Here is a 20,385-nt window from a genome sequence, read left to right on the forward strand (position 1 = left end):
CTTGTATTTTTCTGTTATTACCATGATAATGCTGGTTTCTTTTTTCTTCTTTTTCTTTTTCTGTAAACTTAATTTGTATGGTCGCAGGACACTCTCACAGTAACTAGACACCCAAAGGATGATAGAAATAGTCTAAAAGAGGAAAAATTACAAATTCACCAAAAGGGATTACATTAAATAAACTATTATAAAGTTAAAGGCAACTGATTAAACAAATTCTAACTGTGAGTTCCTTTAATTTCCCCCTGTGAATTCCCACGCTAATTTCTGGTCACCACTTTGATCATCATTTCTTGCTCAGTATATTACAGTTGCTCTAAATTCACCTTCCATTTCACTCTGGCTTGCTTTCACTTCCCAATATAAATAAAGATCTATTAGCATCATTTTCAGTTAATGAAAAGTACAAATTCACAGGCACAGAATCCAGAAGCCTCTCCGCTTACATCTCTCTAGCCAGGTAATATACCATCTCCCTATAAATCCCAACTTAAATATATATGGAGAAATCTCCCTTTTGATCAGCACGTATCCTGCACAACATTAAATTAGCTGCTTACATGGCTTCACCTATACTACAGTGTGCATGTATATGTGTAAATCATTGACTAAGCATTTCTTAAGCACTTCCAACGTGCTAGGCACCAAAATGGAACCCACTGACTTTAAGAAGCTTACAGACTAGTGGTAGAAGAAGGAAAGTAAACAAATACATGACCAAAATAAAAGATAATGGAATATAAATGTTTGTGAGTCTCCTCCTGTTTTCCCTACCTAAAAAGGAAGAAGTTTTGATCTATTAACTCCTACACTAATTCATAGTGCAAGTATGTCAGAAATTAGTAAACAACAAATATGAGCAGCTGGAAAAACTAACAAACTATGTAATAAACAACGAGTCAGGAAGGAGACTGGAGAGAACAGCTGGATGTGGAGTGAAGTTCAGTCACCCTCGTGACGAGTAAACCAAGTTTCAGAAAGCTGTACGAAAGCATTGTCAATGAAACGTTCCTAGAATTCTTGGAGAGACTTAGTTTAGAAAATTAGTTAAATTTCTTTTCCATTAAAATAAGCAAGAGTAGGGCAGTTAAAATGCAGATCTAAGATATCTGTCATCTGTTCACTGATGAACAATGTATCCTGCACACCGTTAAGGAAAATCACTTCATTCAGAGAACAAAAGCATACCTCAACAAAGAAGACTAGATTTTCTAGAAGTGTAGGATGTGTTTTCAAGCTACCACCTTTAACTTCTAAGAGGTCACCTTTACATTTACTAAAGACATCTGAAAACAGAAAAAGAGAGTTTTGATCAGTTTTTATTTCAACGATATTTGAACACAAAATACAACCTAATAAAAACCAGCAACTATAAAAAGTTTAATCCAGAGAACCTTTTTTTCCCCACTCATTTTCCACACTGAGCGAAACAGCAAAGACTATGTACTCTAAGCGCTTTAAAAAGTCATGCTGACTGCTGCTATACAGTCTTCAAAAAATAAAAGGTGGCCTTCTAAATTATTTATTTTAGGGCCCATATAACAGGGCCATGGGCACAATAAAATTAAGACTCCAAGTGAATAATTTAGAAGAACTTGTACTGAAAGACCAAGAAGGCACATCACAGAAACGCATCTTTGTAACACATGTTTTACAGTCACAATCTTGATAATCCTTTAATTTGCAAGCATTGAAACTACTTGAAAATTACAGGGCATTGTGGCATAGCAGGTAAAGCTGCTGCCTGCACCGCCGGTATCCCATATGGATGCAGGTTCGAGTTCTGGCTGCTCCACTTCCGATTCAGCTGTCTGTTATGGTCTGGGAAAGCAGTAGAATATGGCCCAAGTCCCTAGGCCCCTGCACCCACATGGGAAGACCTGGAGGAAACTCCTGGCTCTAGATTGGCGCAGTTCTGGCTGACTGGGGAGTGAACCAACGGATCGAAGACACCTCTCTCTCTACCTCTCCTTCTCTCTCTGTGTAACTCTGACATTCAAATAAATAAATCTTTATGGGGAAAAAAAAAAAGACTGACAGGTAAAGTAGATAAAGCGGGCACTGACATCCCACGTAGGCACTGGTTCAAGTCCTGGCCATTCCACTTACAATCCAACTCCCTGCTAATGTGCCTAGGAAAGCAGCGGAAAATTTCTCAAATGCTTGGGCCCCTCACCTATCTGGGAGACCCAGAAGCAGCTGTTTGCTTGTGGCTTCAGTCTGGCCCAGCCCCACTGGCCTTTGTGGCCATTTGGGAAATGAACTAGCAGATGGAAGATCTCTCTCTGTAACTCTGCCTTTTAATACATTAAATAAATCATTTAAAAAAAAAAAAAAAAAAAAAGAGGCTGGTGCCGCAGCTCAATAGGCTAATCCTCCGCCTGTGGCACCAGCACACCAGGTTCTAGTCCCGGTCAGGGCACCGGATTCTATCTCGGTTGCCCCTCTTCCAGGCCAGCTTTCTGCTGTGGCCCGGGAGTGCAGTGGAGGATGGCCCAAGTCCTTGGGCCCTGCACCCCATGGGAGACCAGGAGAAGCACCTGGCTCCTGCCTTTGGATCAGCGCGATGCACCGGCCACAGTGCACCGACTGCAGCGGCCATTGGAGGGTGAACCAATGGCAAAGGAAGACCTTTCTCTCTGTCTCTCTCTCACTGTCCACTCTGCCTGTCAAAAAAAAAAAAAAAAAAGAGCTTTATAAAAAAAAAAAGGAAAATTACAACTAGGGTAAGACAATTTAGGTTCCCAAGAAAGACATTTATAGATTTACAATACATATATAATACATACACAAGACAGTTGAAAAGTTCACAAAAGGGGCTGGCGCTCTGACACAGCAGGTTAAAGCCCTGATGTACAGCACAGCCATCACACTACATGATGGTTTGAGTCCCAGCTGCTCCATTCCCAATCTGGCTCCCTGCTATTGCCATCTGGAAAAGCTGCAGAAGACTGGCCAAAGTCCTTGGGCTCCTGCACCTGCATGGGAGACCCGAAAGAAGCTCCTGGCATCACATCTGCCCAGCTCTGGCCACTGCATCCATTTAGGAAGTGAACTAGTGAATGGAAGACCTCTCTCTCTCTCTCTCTCTCTCTGTCTCTCTCTCTAGCTCTCTCTGTAACTCAGTCCTTCAAATAAAATAAATCTTAAAAAAAAAAGAAACTTGTCTTAAAAAAAAATTGACAAAAAATGTAGACAGATTAAAAGAGTTTATTTTGTGCAAAGCACTTTGAAATCCGTGCAGATCTTTCATAATATGCATTTTCCATGAACTTTTGAAGAATCCACATCTATAACCTTTTACCAAACAGTTGCAATCTTGGAATTGAATACCAATGCAATACTCAAATAAGTACCCAAATACTGCATCTCAAGATATTCATTTCAGCAATGTATGACAAATAACTATAATATGGTATGTGGTCAATGGGAGATTACATAAATAAATTAGTACATTGATACAATGGTCCAGAATCATACGTAGTCTTCAAAACAAACAGAAGTGTGTATGTGTGTATGAGCTGGAAAGGTATTCAAGATAGCAAAGAAATTTACACTTTTCTTACATATGTATATGCTTGTTTAGGTGGCATCTAAGAGTACTGACTCCAAAGTGTTCACAGAACTCCCCTCTGAGTTGGATGGAAATGGCTCAGGAAAGGGAAAAGGACCATACCCATTCGTATACTAGTTTATCTACTACTTTTGTTTTTTTCCTTAAAAGATTTATTTATTTATTTCAAAGTCAGAGTTACAGAAAGAGAGAGAAAGATCTTCCATTTGCTGGCTCACTCCCCAGATAGCCACAATGGCCAGCACTGGACAAGACTGAAGCCAGGAGCCTGCAGCTTCATTCAGGTCTCCCAAATGAATAGCAGAGGTTCGAACGCTTGGACCACCCTCTGCTTCTCTGGGCCATTAGCAAGGAGCTGGATGGGAAGTGCAGCAGCCAAGATACACACCAGTGCCAATAAGAGATAGTTAAGCATCTCAAGTGGTGGCTTAACCTGCTTTGCCACAGCACTGGCCCCTTTCTACAATTTTTGTAATCAAAACAAAGAAAGGAAAGAAAACTTCACTTTTAACAGTAAAGTCTTTAAAAATTCCAAAAGTTTAAGTTATGATTTTCCAATCTTCTTGCAAATATCCATAAAAAAAATTGAGCTACTGCTTGACTGGATATAATACAGGAATCTACAGTAAGAACACTTACCTTTTAATTGTTCTAGTAAAGACTTAAGACCATTCTGTATACGCTCCTGGAGCTCCACTGTATCCTCTAAAATAGAAAAACAAAAAAGGAAAGAGCTTTTTTAATTTTTAGTAATATAATGACATCATATGTTACTCAGGACCTATGAGAACCTCATGGGTTAGGACATTTCCCTTTCTCTTAAGACCAAGAGATGGCCAAATTTAATTAGAGAGACACAGACAAAAAGATTACAAAAAGGAAAAGGGAAGGGAAGGAGAGAGGCATTCTTTCTGACAAAACTTGAAATCTGTATGCTTCCTATATTCTAAATGTTAGGATCAACAAACTTCATTATTTCTTTTAAAAGTTCTACAGAATTATTTGCAATTCTCACTGGGTTGAAAGTTTGGCAAACAGCCTCACAAAATGTAAGACTTCACTTTAAAAACCAGTATTTCCAGAACAGCTTCCAGCAAATCCAAACTTTTTAAACTATGTAGGGTATAAGATGTCTTGTTGCATTTACAAACTTTTCAGTCACAAAGACCTGTCAAACACAAATGCCAAGTGAACACTTACCTATACCATTGGTATCCAGCTCATAAATATCATTAACAAGATAAAAAGAGCTTATCTGGCACTGAGAACAGCCAGAATTAAAGAAGCCACCCATTCTGGTAGGGACAGGACCCAGGAAAGGATACTGGAAAGAAAAGGGGAAAATTATATCCTTTAATCATACGAAATAAAGAAAACAAAACTTTATAACAACTAGATAAAAACTTATTGCAGTGATTAAGTTAAAAGTCATTAATCAGTAAATAAGTAGCTGACAGGTATTAAAAATTCATCATTACACCAAAGCTCTTTTGCCTTTCCTCACTGCCCAGTTTGGGTACTGACGAAGGTTGTTTTTTTCTACAGATGCCACAAACTTGGACAAAATGCTACTCTTTACTACCTGCCTACTCCAAATGTCTATTTTTAACAAGATAGCCATAAACATAATTATTGCAACTGTAACAGAAAATACTTATTCGTGATACCTGAATTTCCTTCTCTATAAATCGCTTTCCTGTCTCCAAGGCCACCTCTAGCTGCTGAAGTAGTAAGCGGAGAATATCAATCCGAGAGGAAACACCATTTTCTGCAGTCTTCTCCGAGTTCCTTGCATCCACAGGGTGGCTAAGACTCGGAAGTCCACTGATCAGCCTCAGTGTTAAGGAACGGATTTTTAACCACATGGTCTCCTCCTCCAAGGAAAGTTTCTTGTGTTCTTCAGAAACATCCCTTAAACAGAAACACCCCAAACCATCCATTTTTATTTCGTCTGTAGCCTTCAAACATTTCACAATTCCCGTTCACCAGTGGAGATGCCTTTGATAGTCCCAGCTGTCATTTACCAGCTGAGTGATCTCAGACAAGTCGAAACCTGAACCCCCATTTCACTACTAATAAAATGGAACAAAAACCCACGTAACACGTCACTGCCTCATTCCATGATTTTTTTTCTAATGACAAAAGTAATACATTATTAAAAAAATTCAAATGACAGAGAAATAAAAAACAGAAAGAGAAGTGTCCTGATAACCAAACACCTTCAGTATTAACAAGCAAGGTACAAATCCTTTCAGACTTTTGCAGTACGGATAAATACAAATGTAACTACCATTTAAATAACTTAGTAATTTTAAACAAAATGTTTCAGTACTTGTTTTAAAACCATTTTACAAATTGCAACTTTTTATGACACTGTGTAGAAAAGAGTTAACATGGAACAAGCATTGTGGCATAGCGGGTAAAAGCCACCACCTGCAAAAATGGCATCCAGTGGGAGTGCTGCTTTATAACATGGCTGCTCCACTGGCAATCCAGCTCCCTGCTAAAATGGCCTGGGAAAAGCAGGGGAAGATGGCCCAGGTGTTTGGGGCACAGCCACCATATGGGAGACCTGGATGAAGCTCCTGATTCCTGGCTTCAGCCTGGCCCAGAACCAGGGATGGAAGAACTCTCTCTCTCCATCCCTCCCCTCTCTGTAACTCTTTCAAAATAAATGAAATATTAAAAAAAAAAAAAAATTAACATAGCAGGCCTGCAGCTATTATTTAAAAAAAAAAAAGATTTATTTATTTATTTATTTGAAAGTTAGAGTTAGAGAAGTAGAGGCAGAGAGAGAGAGAAGTCTTCCATCAGCTGGTTCATTCCCCAATAGGCTGCAACAGCTAACGCTGCACTGATCTGAGGCCAGGAGCCAAGAGCTTCTTCCAGGTCTCCCAGGCGGGTACAGGGGCCCAAGGACTTGAGCCATCTTCCATTGCCTTCCCAGGTCTCGAACCGGTACTTATATAGGATGCCGGCACTGCAGGCGGTGGCTTCACCTGCTGCACCACAGTACCAGCCCCTATTATCTTTTAAAGGGTTTGCTTTCAAAGATGGCCCCTGGCTGATGTTTAGAAAGTTTGCATTCCAACATTATCCGGGGCCTACAAACCAAGTCATTTGTGGAACTGCCACTTTCCTTCTAGGAGTCTGAATTTTGGTACACACTAGAAAGAGAAAACATCCATACAACTAGCCAAGAAAACCGTGGACTCCCAGTCCCCAACAGGCTGTACAGAAACATTGCTGATATTCCACCTTTTTTTTTTTTTTTTTTTTTTGCTGCTGGATAAAGGAGCATACTTGGTATATCCACTCACAGGAAGCAGACAGCACCATAAATTCATGCATGGAACTCTCTAGACTCTGCCTGCGCCACTCCCCTTGTTGGTCCTGTCATGCATGCTTTTGTTATAATAACCCTTAGCTGGGAGTGTAAACATATATATACTAAGCCCCTTGAGTCCTTCTGGTGAATCACTGAATGTGGCCTTGGCAACCCACAAATCACAGTACTCTCAGAACTAACTCATAGACACGGCTTTGCAGGACTGTGCATTTATTCCCTTAGGTTCTACTTTCTTGGCAATAGATCTGCTGAATTAGATGGTATATGGCAAGAGCTGGCACTGTGCCACAGCAGGTCAAGCAGTCACTTGCAATAGCGGTGATCCACATCGTAGTGCTGGTTTGAGTGCCATCTACTCTGCTTCTGACCAGCTCCCTGCAAATGCATCCAGGAAGGCAGCAGAAGACGGCCCGAGTGTCTGGGCCCCTGCCACAGGGGAGACCAGGATGGCGTTCTTGGCTCATGGCTTCAGCCTGGCCCAGACTTGGCTCTGTGGTGACTGGGGGACTGAATCAAAGAATGGAAGATTTGTGTGTGTGTGTGTGTGTACATATATCACTTTCAAATGAAGAATATTTAAATATGTAAATAAAAGGTATATGATATTTTAAATTGATGATACCTGTCACTAAAATTCATATAGAAAAGATACATACATTGAGAGAGGGAGAGACAGAGAAAAACAGAGACAGAGACAGAAAGATATCTTCCATCTGCAGGTATACTCCCTAGATGGTCACAATGGCCATGCTTGGGCCAGGCCAAACTGAGGAGCCAGGAACTTCATCTGTGGGTGACGGGGGCCCAAATACTTGGGCCATCTTCTGCTGATTTTCCCAGGCCACTAGCAAGGAGCTGGATCGGAAGTGGACACGAATCAGTGTCCACATGGGATGTTGGCATTGCAGGTGAAGCTTTACCCAGGACACCACAATGCTAACCCCAAAGATTAATCCTTTTTTAAAAATTAAATCTGGGCCGGCGCCGTGGCTTAACAGGCTAATCCTCCGCCTTGCGGCGCCGGCACACCGGGTTCTAGTCCCGGTCGGGGCACCGATCCTGTCCCGGTTGCCCCTCTTCCAGGCCAGCTCTCTGCTGTGGCCAGGGAGTGCAGTGGAGGATGGCCCAAGTCCTTGGGCCCTGCACCCCATGGGAGACCAGGAGAAGCACCTGGCTCCTGCCATCGGAGCGGCGCGGTGCGCCCGCCGCAGCGCGCCTACCGCGGCGGCCATTGGAGGGTGAACCAATGGCAAAAAGGAAGACCTTTCTCTCTGTCTCCCTCTACTGTCCACTCTGCCTGTCAAAAATTTAAAAAAAAAAAATTAAATCTATATTGGTGAAGGGAAACATTTCTTTGAAATTCTTGTTACGGGGCCAGTATTGTGGCACAGCAGGTAAAGCCACTTCATACAGTACTGCCATCCCACATGGGCGCTGGTTTGAAACAAGCTGCTCCACTTCTGATCCGGCTCCCTCCTGATGCTCCCGGGAAAGCAGCTGAAGATGGCCCACGTGCTTGGGACCTGGCACCCACGTGGGAGACGGAGAAGAAGCTCCTGGTTCCAGAACAACCCAATTATGGCCGTTGCGCCATTTGGAAAGCAAACCCAAATGGATGGAAGAGCTCTCTCTCTGTAACTCTGCCTTTCAAATAAATCAATAAAGCTAAAAAAAGGAAGGAAGGAAGGGAGGAAGGGAGGAAGGGAGGAAGGGAGGAAGGGAGGAAGGGAGGAAGGGAGGAAGGGAGGAAGGGAGGAAGGAAGGAAGGAAGGAAGGAAGGAAGGAATCCTTGTTATGCCCTTTGCCCAGCTGGTATCTTCATTATCTGATTATTACTGATTTAACAGTTCTCTCTATATATGACGCATATTCATATATATGAAAGAAAAATTTACCAATTTACTACTAATTTTAAATTTTAAAAACTTTATTTCAATTTACAGAAGTTATACCTTTTATGTTTCCAAATTTGGTAGGATGCTAAGAAACGTTTTCCATCACCTGCTGAAAGATATTTGATAGCTTCTGCAATTTCTAAGTCTTACTGCTGCAGAATCATCCAGGCGCTCAGAAGTACCTCAGTTTAGGTTTGCAGCAGTCCCAGCACAGGGGAGACATAGTTTGTTCTTTGACTTTACCTATACTTTCTGATCGCTACAACAAATACATTATTTTTTGTGTAAAAAGGGAATTTTTTAAAAACTTAGATTCACCCTAATATTTAAAAAATAAATTATTTTGAGGTAAATGACAGTTACCTGTCTTTTGGATCCCAACTGAAGAAAACATTTAAGTCTCTGTTGTCTCGCAAATCTTCCCACGGAATGTCGTCTTCTTCTGGTCTAAGATTCATTGACTTTATACTCTCTGCTAAGCTAGTGGATCTGTGACACAGAATATTAATGTATGGATTATTTCAATAATAGAACCACAAAAACATGTTTGCTATACTAGACAGGGAAAAGAAAGAGACTACATTTACAATTAAGAAGAAAGGGGGGCCAGCGCTGTGCCATAGTGGGTAAAGCCACCGCCTGCAGTGCCAGTATCCAATGTGGGTGCCGGTTTGAGTCCCAGCTGCTCCACTTCCAATCCAGCTCTCTGCTATGGCCTGGAAAAGCAGCAGAAGATGGCCCAAGTCCTTGGGCCCCTGTATGTGCGTGGGAGACCTACAGCACAATTTGGGCCCCCAAGAAAGCATTTTAAATGGATAAAACTAAGAGTTTCTAGAAAAAAGAAAACAAAACAAAGATGCACACGTCCTGAGGACAGCACTGTGGCACAGCAGGCTAAAGCTGCTGCTCTGGATAGCCAGTGCTACCCTGGGATGCTGCATCAGCTCCCTACTCCAGATAGCCAGTGCCACCCTGGGATGCTGCATCAGCTCCCTACTCCGGATAGCCAGTGCCACCCTGGGATGCTGCATCAGCTCCCTACTCCGGATAGCCAGTGCCACCCTGGGATGCTGCATCAGCTCCCTACTCCGGATAGCCAGTGCCACCCTGGGATGCTGCATCAGCTCCCTGCTCTTCTGCCTGAGAAGGCAGCAGGGGACAGCAAGGGTCTTACTGACTCATTTCTAGATTGATTCTAAGAATTTATTTGAAAGGCAGAGTTTACAGAGAGAGAATCCCCCACAATGGCCAGAACTGGGCCAGGAACCAGAAGCTTCTGAGTTTCCCACATGAATTGCAGGAACCCAGACTTGGGCCATCTTTTTTAGCTTTCCCAGGTACATCCGCAGGGAGCTGGATCGGAAGTGGAGCAGCCAGGACTAGAATCAGCGCCCATGTGGGATGCCAGTGCTGCAGGTGGAGTTTTTTTTTTTTTTTTTAATTTATTTGACCGATAGAGTTAGACAGTGAGAAAGAGACAGAGAGAAAGGTCTTCCTTCCGTTGGTTCAACCCCCAAATGGCTGCTACGGCTGGAGCTACACCGATCCAAAGCCAGGAGCCAGGTGCTTCCTCCTGGTCTCCCATGTAGATGCAGGGGCCCAAGCACTTGGGCCATCCTGCACTGCCTTCCCGGGCCACAGCAGAGAGCTGGACTGGAAGAGGAGCAACTGGGACTAGAACCCGGCGCCCATATGGGATGCCGGCACCACAGGCAGAGAATTAACCAAGTGAGCCACGGCGCCAGCCCACACAGGTGGAGTATTGACCTATTGTACCACAGTGCCAGCCCCTCAAGTATCCTTAGAGTCCCTGCTATGCACATGGGAGACAAGGATGGGATTCCTGGCTCTTGGCTTTGGCCTGACAAGAGTCAGATGAAGATGTCCTCTCTCTCTCTGTCATTCTGCCTTTCAAATAAATCAGTCTTAAAAAATAAAGTAATAGGGGGCCGGCGGTGTGGCACAGCAGGTTAATCCTCTGCCTGCGGCGCCAGCATTCCATATGGGCGCCGGTTCTAGTCCTGGCTGCCCGTCTTCCAGTCCAGCTCTCTCCTATGACCTGGGAAAGCAGTAGAAGATGGCCCAAGTCCTTGGGCCCCTTACACCCATGTGGGAGATCCAGAAGAAGCTTCTGGCTCCTGGCTTCGGATCAGCGCTGCTCCAGCCATTGTGGCCATCTGGGGAGTGAATCAACCTTTCTCTCTGTCTCTCCCTCTCACTGTCTGTAACTCTAACTCTCAAATAAAAAATAAATTAAAAAATAATAGTCATAAATACATAAATGGAAGTTCATGTTCCACATTGGAGTGCCAGGGATCAATGTTCAGCTCAGGCTCCTCCTGATTCCAGCTTCTTGCTAATATGGACCTTGAAGGCAGCAGGTGATGGCTCAAGAAATTGGGTCCCTGCTACACATGTGGGAAACCTAAATGAGTCCCTGGCTTTCTGCTTCAGATTGGCTATTGCAGGCATTTGGGAAAGTCAACCAGTAGATGAGAGCTTTCTCTATCTGTTTCTATCTCTCTACCTCTCAGATTAATCAATCTTCTAAAAAAAAGAAGTATTGGCGCATATTAGGTGAAACAAGCACTGGTCACTTTGCCTTACTACACAACAAGAGAAAGTCCTCAGCATTAATTTCTGAAATTTCTAATGAGTTCAGGTGATGACAATGCCTAGCTGGTTTCTGTTTTGGACTTGAGGTATTGCTACCAGTAGCCTATCATTCCCCATGACATGCATGATTTTGCTTTCAATTTCTCTGTTCCTGGCTTTTCTCTTTTTAAAATATTCCTTATCTTAAGCCCTTAAGGGCACATGATTCCTTAGTTCCTTTTTAGTTCTTATGCAATACTTACATATTTGCTTCAAGTAGAAGGTCTAATAGCATCCGTTCAGTACGGACTTGTGCAAAATGAAGAGAATTATTCAGCCTGTTCCTAAAAGCGATAAACTCTGGGATCTTCTCAAATGCACCATATTTGTAAGCTTGAATAATGTATTCTGAGGTCTGAGAAAGAAAGACATCACCTTGGTATAAATATTTCACAGGTCAGGTAATGCAGGCAAACCTTGCCAGACAAAAAACATTCAAACTAAAATCAAGGTTTTCAATCTAAACCTTTTAAGAACATGGACCAAGTAGAACATAAAGCTTTTAAAGATATTATTTTTTTCTCTCTTCCTATGCCAGAGTCACATGTTTCCTTCACTAATATTACTAATCACAATACTCCATTGCTGCTGACCACCACATAGACTCTCTCTTGGCAGTCATGCGTCTTCCATTTCAACAGGACCTGGGATTTTGTTATGCTCCATCAGCCAAAAAGCCTGGTTTACACCATTCTGAAAGGGGTATTACTCCATGTTTTTCTGCGTCCAAGAGAAACTATGTTTCATACAAAGATTCCAAAGACACAAAAAAATATAACCACCCCATCATCCCAAATAAAAATCATTCTCCTTCAGAAACATACAGGACACATACATTACATCAAGATAGAAGATACCAAACAAAAGACCTATAAAAATTCATGTCATAATCCATTATGAGGACAGAAAGACTTCAAGAACCAGGTTTTATATCCATCCAAGCTATGTAAGACCTCAGCTAGAAATCTCCACCAAGTAAAGGAACTCACCACATATGCTTTACTATAGATGGTACACATATAGAGATGAAATGTTACAGAACAGAGGCAAGATAAAGAATTCTACAGAAATCCTGGCACAATAGAAGAGAACCTCAGGGAAGAACATTTCATGGGTGTGGGCTTGCGGCATCAGGATCAGAAGATAGGAATCACCACTTTGGGCAAAGGAAAGTATTAAGCTCAAAGCTGATGTCCACCCCAAAGATCCTTTTTTTAGAACAAGTCTTTTTGCACAGCCTCAGTTACCTCTGTCCCCATCTCCTTTATATCTGAATAATTTGCCCAGAAGGAAAATAGGCCAATAGTCAACAACATACCCTCTGATATACAGCCTCGCAGGGTTCATTTCAGGCCGCGGGATTGCGCCACGGGCGCTAATTCAACTGCATTCGATGCGGCTTTTAAACCCCCATGGGACACATCGGCGAGCTGTTTGCCTGCAGTATCTGGAGAAATTAAAGACGGACGGACACAAGAAAATTAAAAAGATTACTTGTGATCCTGCAGGTTTAAAGAAGGACTATCTGAACAGGCTCGAGTGTCCCTTCTAGCTGGGTAAAGGACAGTGATACACCCCACGAGGAAGAGGCCAGGATACTCTCAACACATACGCCTATCCTATGGCCCCGTGACTCAGAAAACATGGCAAGGTTGACTTACTATCAGCCCTTGCAACGGCAACTTACAGTTTGAAAGAAACTGGCAACATATGATTTAGCAATTAATCAGAATGAAATATGACTTTGGTGATTCCAATCAAATTTGTAAATTACAGTTCCAAAATGTGTTATTTTTATGGAGAGAACCCAGTCTTACCAAGTAGAGAGGCAGTTTGACTTTCTGTGTGGTCCATAAATACCACTTTAGAAAAAAGGCAACAGTTTTTTATAAAAAGACAACAGCGGGATTAGTCTTTAGCAAACTGAGAAGGCAGTGTGGTTGTCTGGCTTGTCCTTTTGAGATAGTCCTCCTGTAACCCTGCAGTAAAGCAGCAGTGCACAGCTAGACAAAGGCCTGGGAAGAGACCAGTAAGGCAAAGGCTGTCAACGTGAAACTGCTTGAAGAACAGCTCCCTAACGGAACTGCAGGCAAAACTGGAAGCCACAGCATTTTAAAGATTTTTTTTTTTTCGATAGAGTATGTTGTCCGCACCTACAGGTCATTTATGTACCAACGAGGCTATGTAGATCCCATATGCATTCCTGAAATGAACCCTGGTCACTGTAAAAATTGGCAAAACACATGGACATCACATCCCTGAATAATGATCTTTACAAAAAAACCTAAAACAGATTTTAAAAAGCATAAACATATACGTGACTTTTAGAAATGATGAAACTCTTGTACTGATTCTTGTGCTGTTAAAAAATACGTAGGATGACAGCAGACAATGATCCTTGGACAGAAAGCTTCTATGTCAACCTGCCAGGCATAGCGTTCAACTGCCCAGCACGAAGCCTTACTGAAAAGAATGCCGGACTTCCCACTGAGGGAATACAAGTGCTCGTTCTAAGAGTTAGTTCAGAACTGAAAAACATCCACCACCCAAGAAAACACACCCAGGGATCTCTAAAACTAAGAGCAAAAGAGGGAGAGCACACCGCTTGGCTTTGCAGAGAAGTGCAGAGGGTTAAGGTACACAGAATGACACCACAGTCATCATCTGGCCGACGCTCAGACCCCTGGGGAAACGATCCACGCTACAGTCTCTGTCTTCTTACTCTGGGGTCTCAGGCATCAAGGTCAAGATGCATTTTTCTTGCTGTACTGTATTTTTCTTTTGATTCCATGACACCCCCAGATTATCTGCTTTCAGATGATTGAATAAGCTCCATCTTCTTGATAGCAATAAAAATAAACTTCAAGCAAAGAGTCCTAGTGCCAGGTCAATAAATTTTTCAATTTTTATCACGTTTAACATCAGATGAATTAGTCACTCCTGCCATCAGGAAAATGTTGAAAGTACTAAAAACCATTGAGGAGTGGCCAGTGTTGTGGCAAAGTGGGCTAAGCCTCCCCCTTAGGCCGACATCCCTTATGGGCGCTGGTTCGAGACCTGGCTGCTCCACTTCCGATCCAGCTCTCTGCTATGGCCTGGGAAAGCAGTAGAAGATGGCCCGAGTCCTTGGGCCCCTGCACCCATGTGGGAGATCCAGAAGAGGCTCCTGGCTCCTGGCTTTGGATCGGCTCAGCTCTGGCTGCTGCGCCATTTGGAATGTGAACCAGCAGATGGAAGACCCTTTCCCCCGACCCTTTCTCTCTCTCTCTCTCTCTCTCTCTCTCTCTCTCTCTAACTCTACCTTTCAAATAAATAAATATTTTTAAAAATAAAAATACTGAGGATAACACACCCTATCAGACCACTTCTGTGACCATCTCCTTCCCCTGTGTTACAATACTTTGTGTTTTTATTTATTTTTCAAAGCAACTCTTCAGATACAATATTTTTGGAAAGAAAAAAATTAAAGCTTAACTTTAAGATAATGTGGGGTCGGCGCTGTGACGCAGTAGGCTAATCCTCTGCCTGCAGTGCCGGCATCCCATATGTGTGCCGGTTCTAGTCTAGGCTGCTCCACTTCCAATCCAGCTCTCTGGTATGGCCTGGAAAAGCAGTGGAGGATGGCCCAAGCGTTTGGGCTCCTGCGCCTGCGTGGGAGCTTCTGGCTTCGGATTGGCTCAGCTCTGACCATTTTGGCTATTTGGGAGTGAACCAGAGGAAGGTAGACCTTTCTCTCTGTCCCTCCCTCTCACTGCCTGTTAACTCTACCTCTCAAATAAAATCTTTAAAAAAAAAAAAAAGATGTACCCTTACTGGCCAAATGTGCATGAAAAAAATGGTTCTTCTGGAATGCTAGATGATTAAAAACTGAAGCATAACCAGCCACCAGGCTTGAATGAATCCCTTACTTACCCTACTACCTCAAACTATTTGGGAAAGAAAATTTTGCAAGGGATTTTTTTTTAGTAAATCAAATGTTTCTTTAACCTCTTCCTCATAAATACAGAAATAAGAGCCAAAATAAACAAAATCTGGGGAAAGCAGTTCTTCTGTGGGTTTTTTTATTAGTAAAATTCCTTAAACAAAGGAGGGCAAACATAGGTCCTGGATACACAATGAAAACTCAGAGATTTATGACCCACTGCCCACTCATGCTAGGTGAAGCTGGAGCCATACATCCGAGAGATGCCTTCTGACCTCAAACCAGGGCAGCACTTTCGGAGCATTGTGCTCCAAGGCTTATCAGAAGCTATGCTGCAAAAGGAGGTCTGAAGAGAGATCCCAATCTCTGGGGGCAGGGGACCCTGGGAGGAAGCAGGGCTAGAAACCAGCAGACGGTCTAAGCACAACAGTCAGCCTTCCACCGGCCTGGAGCTGTCCTATGCTACAGCCCACCAGACCATACTCTGACGTTTCTCACAATTATCAGAAGCTAAGAATAGCCGACCTATATTCCATTGTTCAGAAATGCCCCTTCTATAATACATTCTAAAGAATTAGATGGAAGATAGGTTTGCCATCGCTGCTATAGTTACAGAAAGGTTTTTTACCCTGCACCCCATGGGAGACCAGGAGAAGCACCTGGCTCCTGCCATCGGATCAGCATGGTGCACCGGCCGCAGCGCGCCGGCCACAGCGGCCATTGGAGGGTGAACCAACGGCAAAGGAAGACCTTTCTCTCTGTCTCTCTCTCTCACTGTCCACTCTGTCAAAAAAAAAAAAAAAAAAAAAAATTCCTCATGAGTGTCTGCCAAGAAGAACTTCAGTCACAAGATGCCTTGCCAAGTTCCTCAGTTGCTGGAAGACCATGAGAATCCAGCTACGGCTAGATATCTGACGGGGCCAAATTCCAGGCAATGAGTCTTAGAAGTGGAGGCAGTGGGCACTCTTCAAGACATGCCTTATCTCCACATTCACTCCTGACTAGTTTTGCATAGTTCACCATCTGAGCAAAGACCATTCGATAAACATCTGCTTACCATGGGCCAACAGGGAGTGAGGCCAAGCCCAACTTGTAGTGAGAAATACGGTGCAAATTTCTTCACTATGGCACAGAAAGCTCTGGCTTATCTATTACTACTTTAAAAATCATTCAGGGCAAGTATTTGGTCCAGAGATTAAGACGCCAGTCGCGATGGCTGCGTCCCATGTTAGGGTACCCGGGTTTGAGACTGCTCTAAAGCTTGACTCCAGCTTCCTGCTAATGCAGACACTGGTTGGCAGTGCTGACAGCCCAAGAAGCCCATGTAAAATATCTGGGTGGCTTTCTGGGCTGCCAGCCCCCCAGCCTTGGCCACTGTAGGCATTTAGGGAGTGAATCAGCAAATGGGAGCTCTCTGCCTGCTTCTCAAAAAATTAATTAATTAATTTAAAAGACATACAAGGGAAACTCAAAACGTTCAGACAAAATGCAATAAATATAATGCCTAGTTCCCATGTACATTTTGTAAACCCTTCACCCCACTGATCTAAGTTTCTTGAAATGATCTTGATTTGGTCAATTTTATAATTCTACAAAAAATGTAAGTAATCTCACTATTTCACTATTGGCAAAGAACACAGTGGCTCTAAAGCCTATCAGAGAGCAGCTGCTACTGTAGACTCTCACAAGGCATCCCACACCATAAATTCACATGGGCTGCTTCTTACGTGCTTAGAAAGTCTCTTAGAAACCAGATGCCAAATCTAGAGACATAACACTTCCCCATCTGTTAACACCGTTTTAAATGCAACTTTCCCAAGATTCTATCAAAAGCACTCTCAGTCAGTCTTGGACAGTAAGCTACAGCCTAAGGGCATTTCTGATACAGCTTGGTCAACATGTGCACTTGTGTCATGAGGAAACACACTCTGAATTGTTTGCAATCAGCAGGCAAAACCATAGTAAAAAAAAATGGTTTCTCACTTACATCTTTCTGGTTGGAGTGGAAAAACCTGAGTGCGAAGTTACAGGACTGGGATGCAGCAGCATACTGACCTAGAGATTCGGCGTATCGGGTCAAAAGGTAACTAGGTTGGAAGGAAAAAAAAAAAAAAGTTATACTTACCTACCTCTAGTATCAAACACTACACTCCAAACTACTATGGCCTAAAAATATCTAGGCATAAGGAAATAGTAAAACATCCTACCATATAAAGTATTTAATTCATAGAATAAAATTTAAGACAAAAAAAGGGAGCAAAGTTAATTTGATTTTGTAGGAAATTTGATGTTCTGTGCCATGCCTTCTTCCGCTGATGCTGAATGGAAGATAGAAGTTGTAAGAGAACGCAATGAGCACGGGGCGGCGCTGTGCGAGTGGGTGTTTGTCATCGATAGCCTTATTTTCTATGGCACCTTCAGCTATGAGTTTGGGGCAATCTCCTCAGACACACTGGTGGCTGCACTGCAGCCTGCTCCTGGCCAGGCCTGCAAATCCTCTAGGAGCAGCAGCACCTCCACTCACCCCGAGAGCATTGCCATGATCTGAAGTCTGGGGAGGGTGGCTGGCCTGGCCTCCGCAGCACCCCACCCCATATCTGTGTTTATTTTGTACGAAAAACAGTGCTGAGAAAAGTATTCTGTTGGGATCTGGGCTTCCCCGCTTGCAGAGAAGTGGCCAGCCCACGTCCACCTGTGCCATACAGGAGCAGGCCCTGCCGGCTGCCTCAGCGGCATGACCTGCTCCCCAACGCTGAGGTGGTGTTTTGTGTTGAAAGGTCACCTGTCCTCACTCGCCCAGCCAGCCCTTCAGGTGCCTTCTTACCCCAGTGGCAGAGCCAGACCACTGGGGTTCCTGCTGCAGGAATTGGGGGGCTGGGAACAGCAGAGGGGATAGGAGTCGGGGGGGCATGCCTTAGTTTATGGGAAAGCCCACTTCTGGGCCCACTGAGCTGCACTGGGATTCTTCACGCTGCCTCTCACTTCTTTTAAGGGCAAATAACACAGCAGAACCACGGGGCTATTTTAGTACTTTTTTTTATATATATACCTATTAAAAGAATTCCAATTTGAAAAAAAAAAGAGAACGCAATGATGTCTTCCTGAGCACAAAAAGGATGGAGAAGATGCCCTGAAGTCATCAGAAAGAGTCAAACCCAGATGCCAGAAGAACTCAGGTCAACAAATACTGTGCACTGTCAACCTCAACTACAGGGCAGAAGCAGAGACTTCAGAATCATATCGTCTGTGCTAAGAACAAGGGTTTCAAAGTATACATCTGTTTGTTATCATTCAGAAAAACTTAAACATTTCTAAGTTGTATAAATTTTAAAATCACTACAAGGTGCTAGGAGATATAAACTCTTTTGGCTTTGCAATGGGTCACAAAAAAGTTTAATGCCCAGAGCACCTGAGAGAGTCCCAAGCACCCCACACAGGTATATTCAGAGTATATACTACCAACCCAATGGTGTCATGTTGGATATGCTTAGCATCAAGGCTGGAGTAAAGATCCACCACTGGTTCAAATGCACCCAGCATACAGTAGATTCGAACAAGCAGCAATTTGAATTGAGCGTTGGAAGGGCTATGGGTTAGTCCTTCTTCCAGCAAAGTCAGAGCCTGCCACACAGCGGTCTCATCACCTGAAAGCAAAATCAAGCATTATCCACTGACCTTGAAGGCAAACAGCGGTTTCCCAAAAACAAAACTTATACTGACAGTAACCTCCCCTAAGAATTCCATGAGTTTAGATAGCAGAGAACGAACTGTAGACACATATCCATAACCAAAACAGGAATTTCCCTAAAAGAACAGTCTCTCAATAGTTTTGTCAGTTCTTAAACAGTTCTGCAAAAGCGTTGCAGATTTCAAGTGGCCAGGGCCTGTGGGGAGTCACAGAAACTGGCATGACCTCAGATCCTGCAAACACATGGACTTTGAAGAACCGAAGGCCACCAGCCTCCCCACGGCAGGAGTTTCTCTATTAATACATCAGACAGATACTCTCCACAGGCATCATTTTTCTTTCATGTATGACTCTCTCAAAGGATGTCAAGTATGGTAATTGAAAACATTGCTCATTAATAATCAAAATGATTCCTGTGGCCTACCTAGTTCCAAAGATACAGAAAATTAAAATTATGGGGCCGGTGCTGTGGCGCAGCAGGTTAACGCCCTGGCCTGAAGCACCAGCATTCCATATGGGCGCCGGTTCAAGACCCAGCTCCACTTCTAATCCAGCTCTCTGCTATGGCCTAGGAAAGCAGTAGACTTGGCCCAAGTCCTTGGGCCCCTGTAACCATGTGGGAGACCTGAAAGAGGCTCCTGGCTTCAGATCGGTGCAGCTCCGGCTGTTGCGGCCAACTGGGGAGTGAACCATCGGATGGAAGACCTCTCTCTCTTTCTCTACCTCTCCTCTCTCTGTGTAGCTCTGACTTTCAAATAAATAAATAAATAAATATTTAAAAAGAAAAAGATAATCTTCTAAAAAAAAGAAAATTAAAAATTAGTATGAGGAGTTGATCTCAAGTCTATAAAACATTCACAGGGAAAAAGAGTGAAAGAAAATATGCAAAAATTCTATTAAAGAGTGTCTTTAGGGTCTAGAAAGGTAGAATTTTAAATAAAACTTTTATAAAAAAGCTAAAATAAAAGCTCCATACGTGAAGATTTTAAGGTTGTACTTTACATGCTTTTTTCCAAAAGAAAAGAAACTGGATATAACAAAAATATTGGGACTTTAGGTAAGTATCACTCATATAACCTACCCAAAGGACACTATGCAAACTGCCCTTAACCTACCTAATACTTCTTTGGTGCAGTGGGATTAAGCTGTGGCCTGCGGCACCAGCATCCCATATGGGCGCCGGTTCTAGTCTCGGCTGCTCCTCTTCCAATCGTAAAAGATGTCCCAAGTCCTTGGGCCCCTGCACCCACATGGGAGACCAGGAAGAAGCACCTGGCTCCTGGCTTCAGACTGGTGCAGCTC

The 20,385-nt window shown here is 43.2% G+C and overlaps 1 protein-coding gene across 1 annotated transcript in view; it reads right to left on the minus strand.

Annotated features, from left to right (window-relative positions):
• The window catches only part of NAA25 (N-alpha-acetyltransferase 25, NatB auxiliary subunit), an 83,001-nt gene that overhangs the window by 13,889 nt on the left and 48,727 nt on the right, over window positions 1-20,385 (minus strand). The window contains exons 14-22 of the mRNA XM_062182027.1: window positions 18,859-19,039; window positions 17,383-17,482; window positions 11,677-11,828; window positions 9,182-9,307; window positions 5,242-5,485; window positions 4,775-4,898; window positions 4,214-4,279; window positions 1,189-1,286; window positions 22-132 (exon numbers count right to left, since the gene is read on the minus strand). Of these exons, the coding sequence (XP_062038011.1) occupies window positions 22-132; window positions 1,189-1,286; window positions 4,214-4,279; window positions 4,775-4,898; window positions 5,242-5,485; window positions 9,182-9,307; window positions 11,677-11,828; window positions 17,383-17,482; window positions 18,859-19,039 (1,202 nt within the window). The remainder of the gene's footprint in view (window positions 1-21; window positions 133-1,188; window positions 1,287-4,213; window positions 4,280-4,774; window positions 4,899-5,241; window positions 5,486-9,181; window positions 9,308-11,676; window positions 11,829-17,382; window positions 17,483-18,858; window positions 19,040-20,385) is intronic.

This window comes from Lepus europaeus, chromosome 23 (genome assembly GCF_033115175.1).
Source record: "Lepus europaeus isolate LE1 chromosome 23, mLepTim1.pri, whole genome shotgun sequence".
Lineage (NCBI taxonomy): Eukaryota > Metazoa > Chordata > Mammalia > Lagomorpha > Leporidae > Lepus > Lepus europaeus.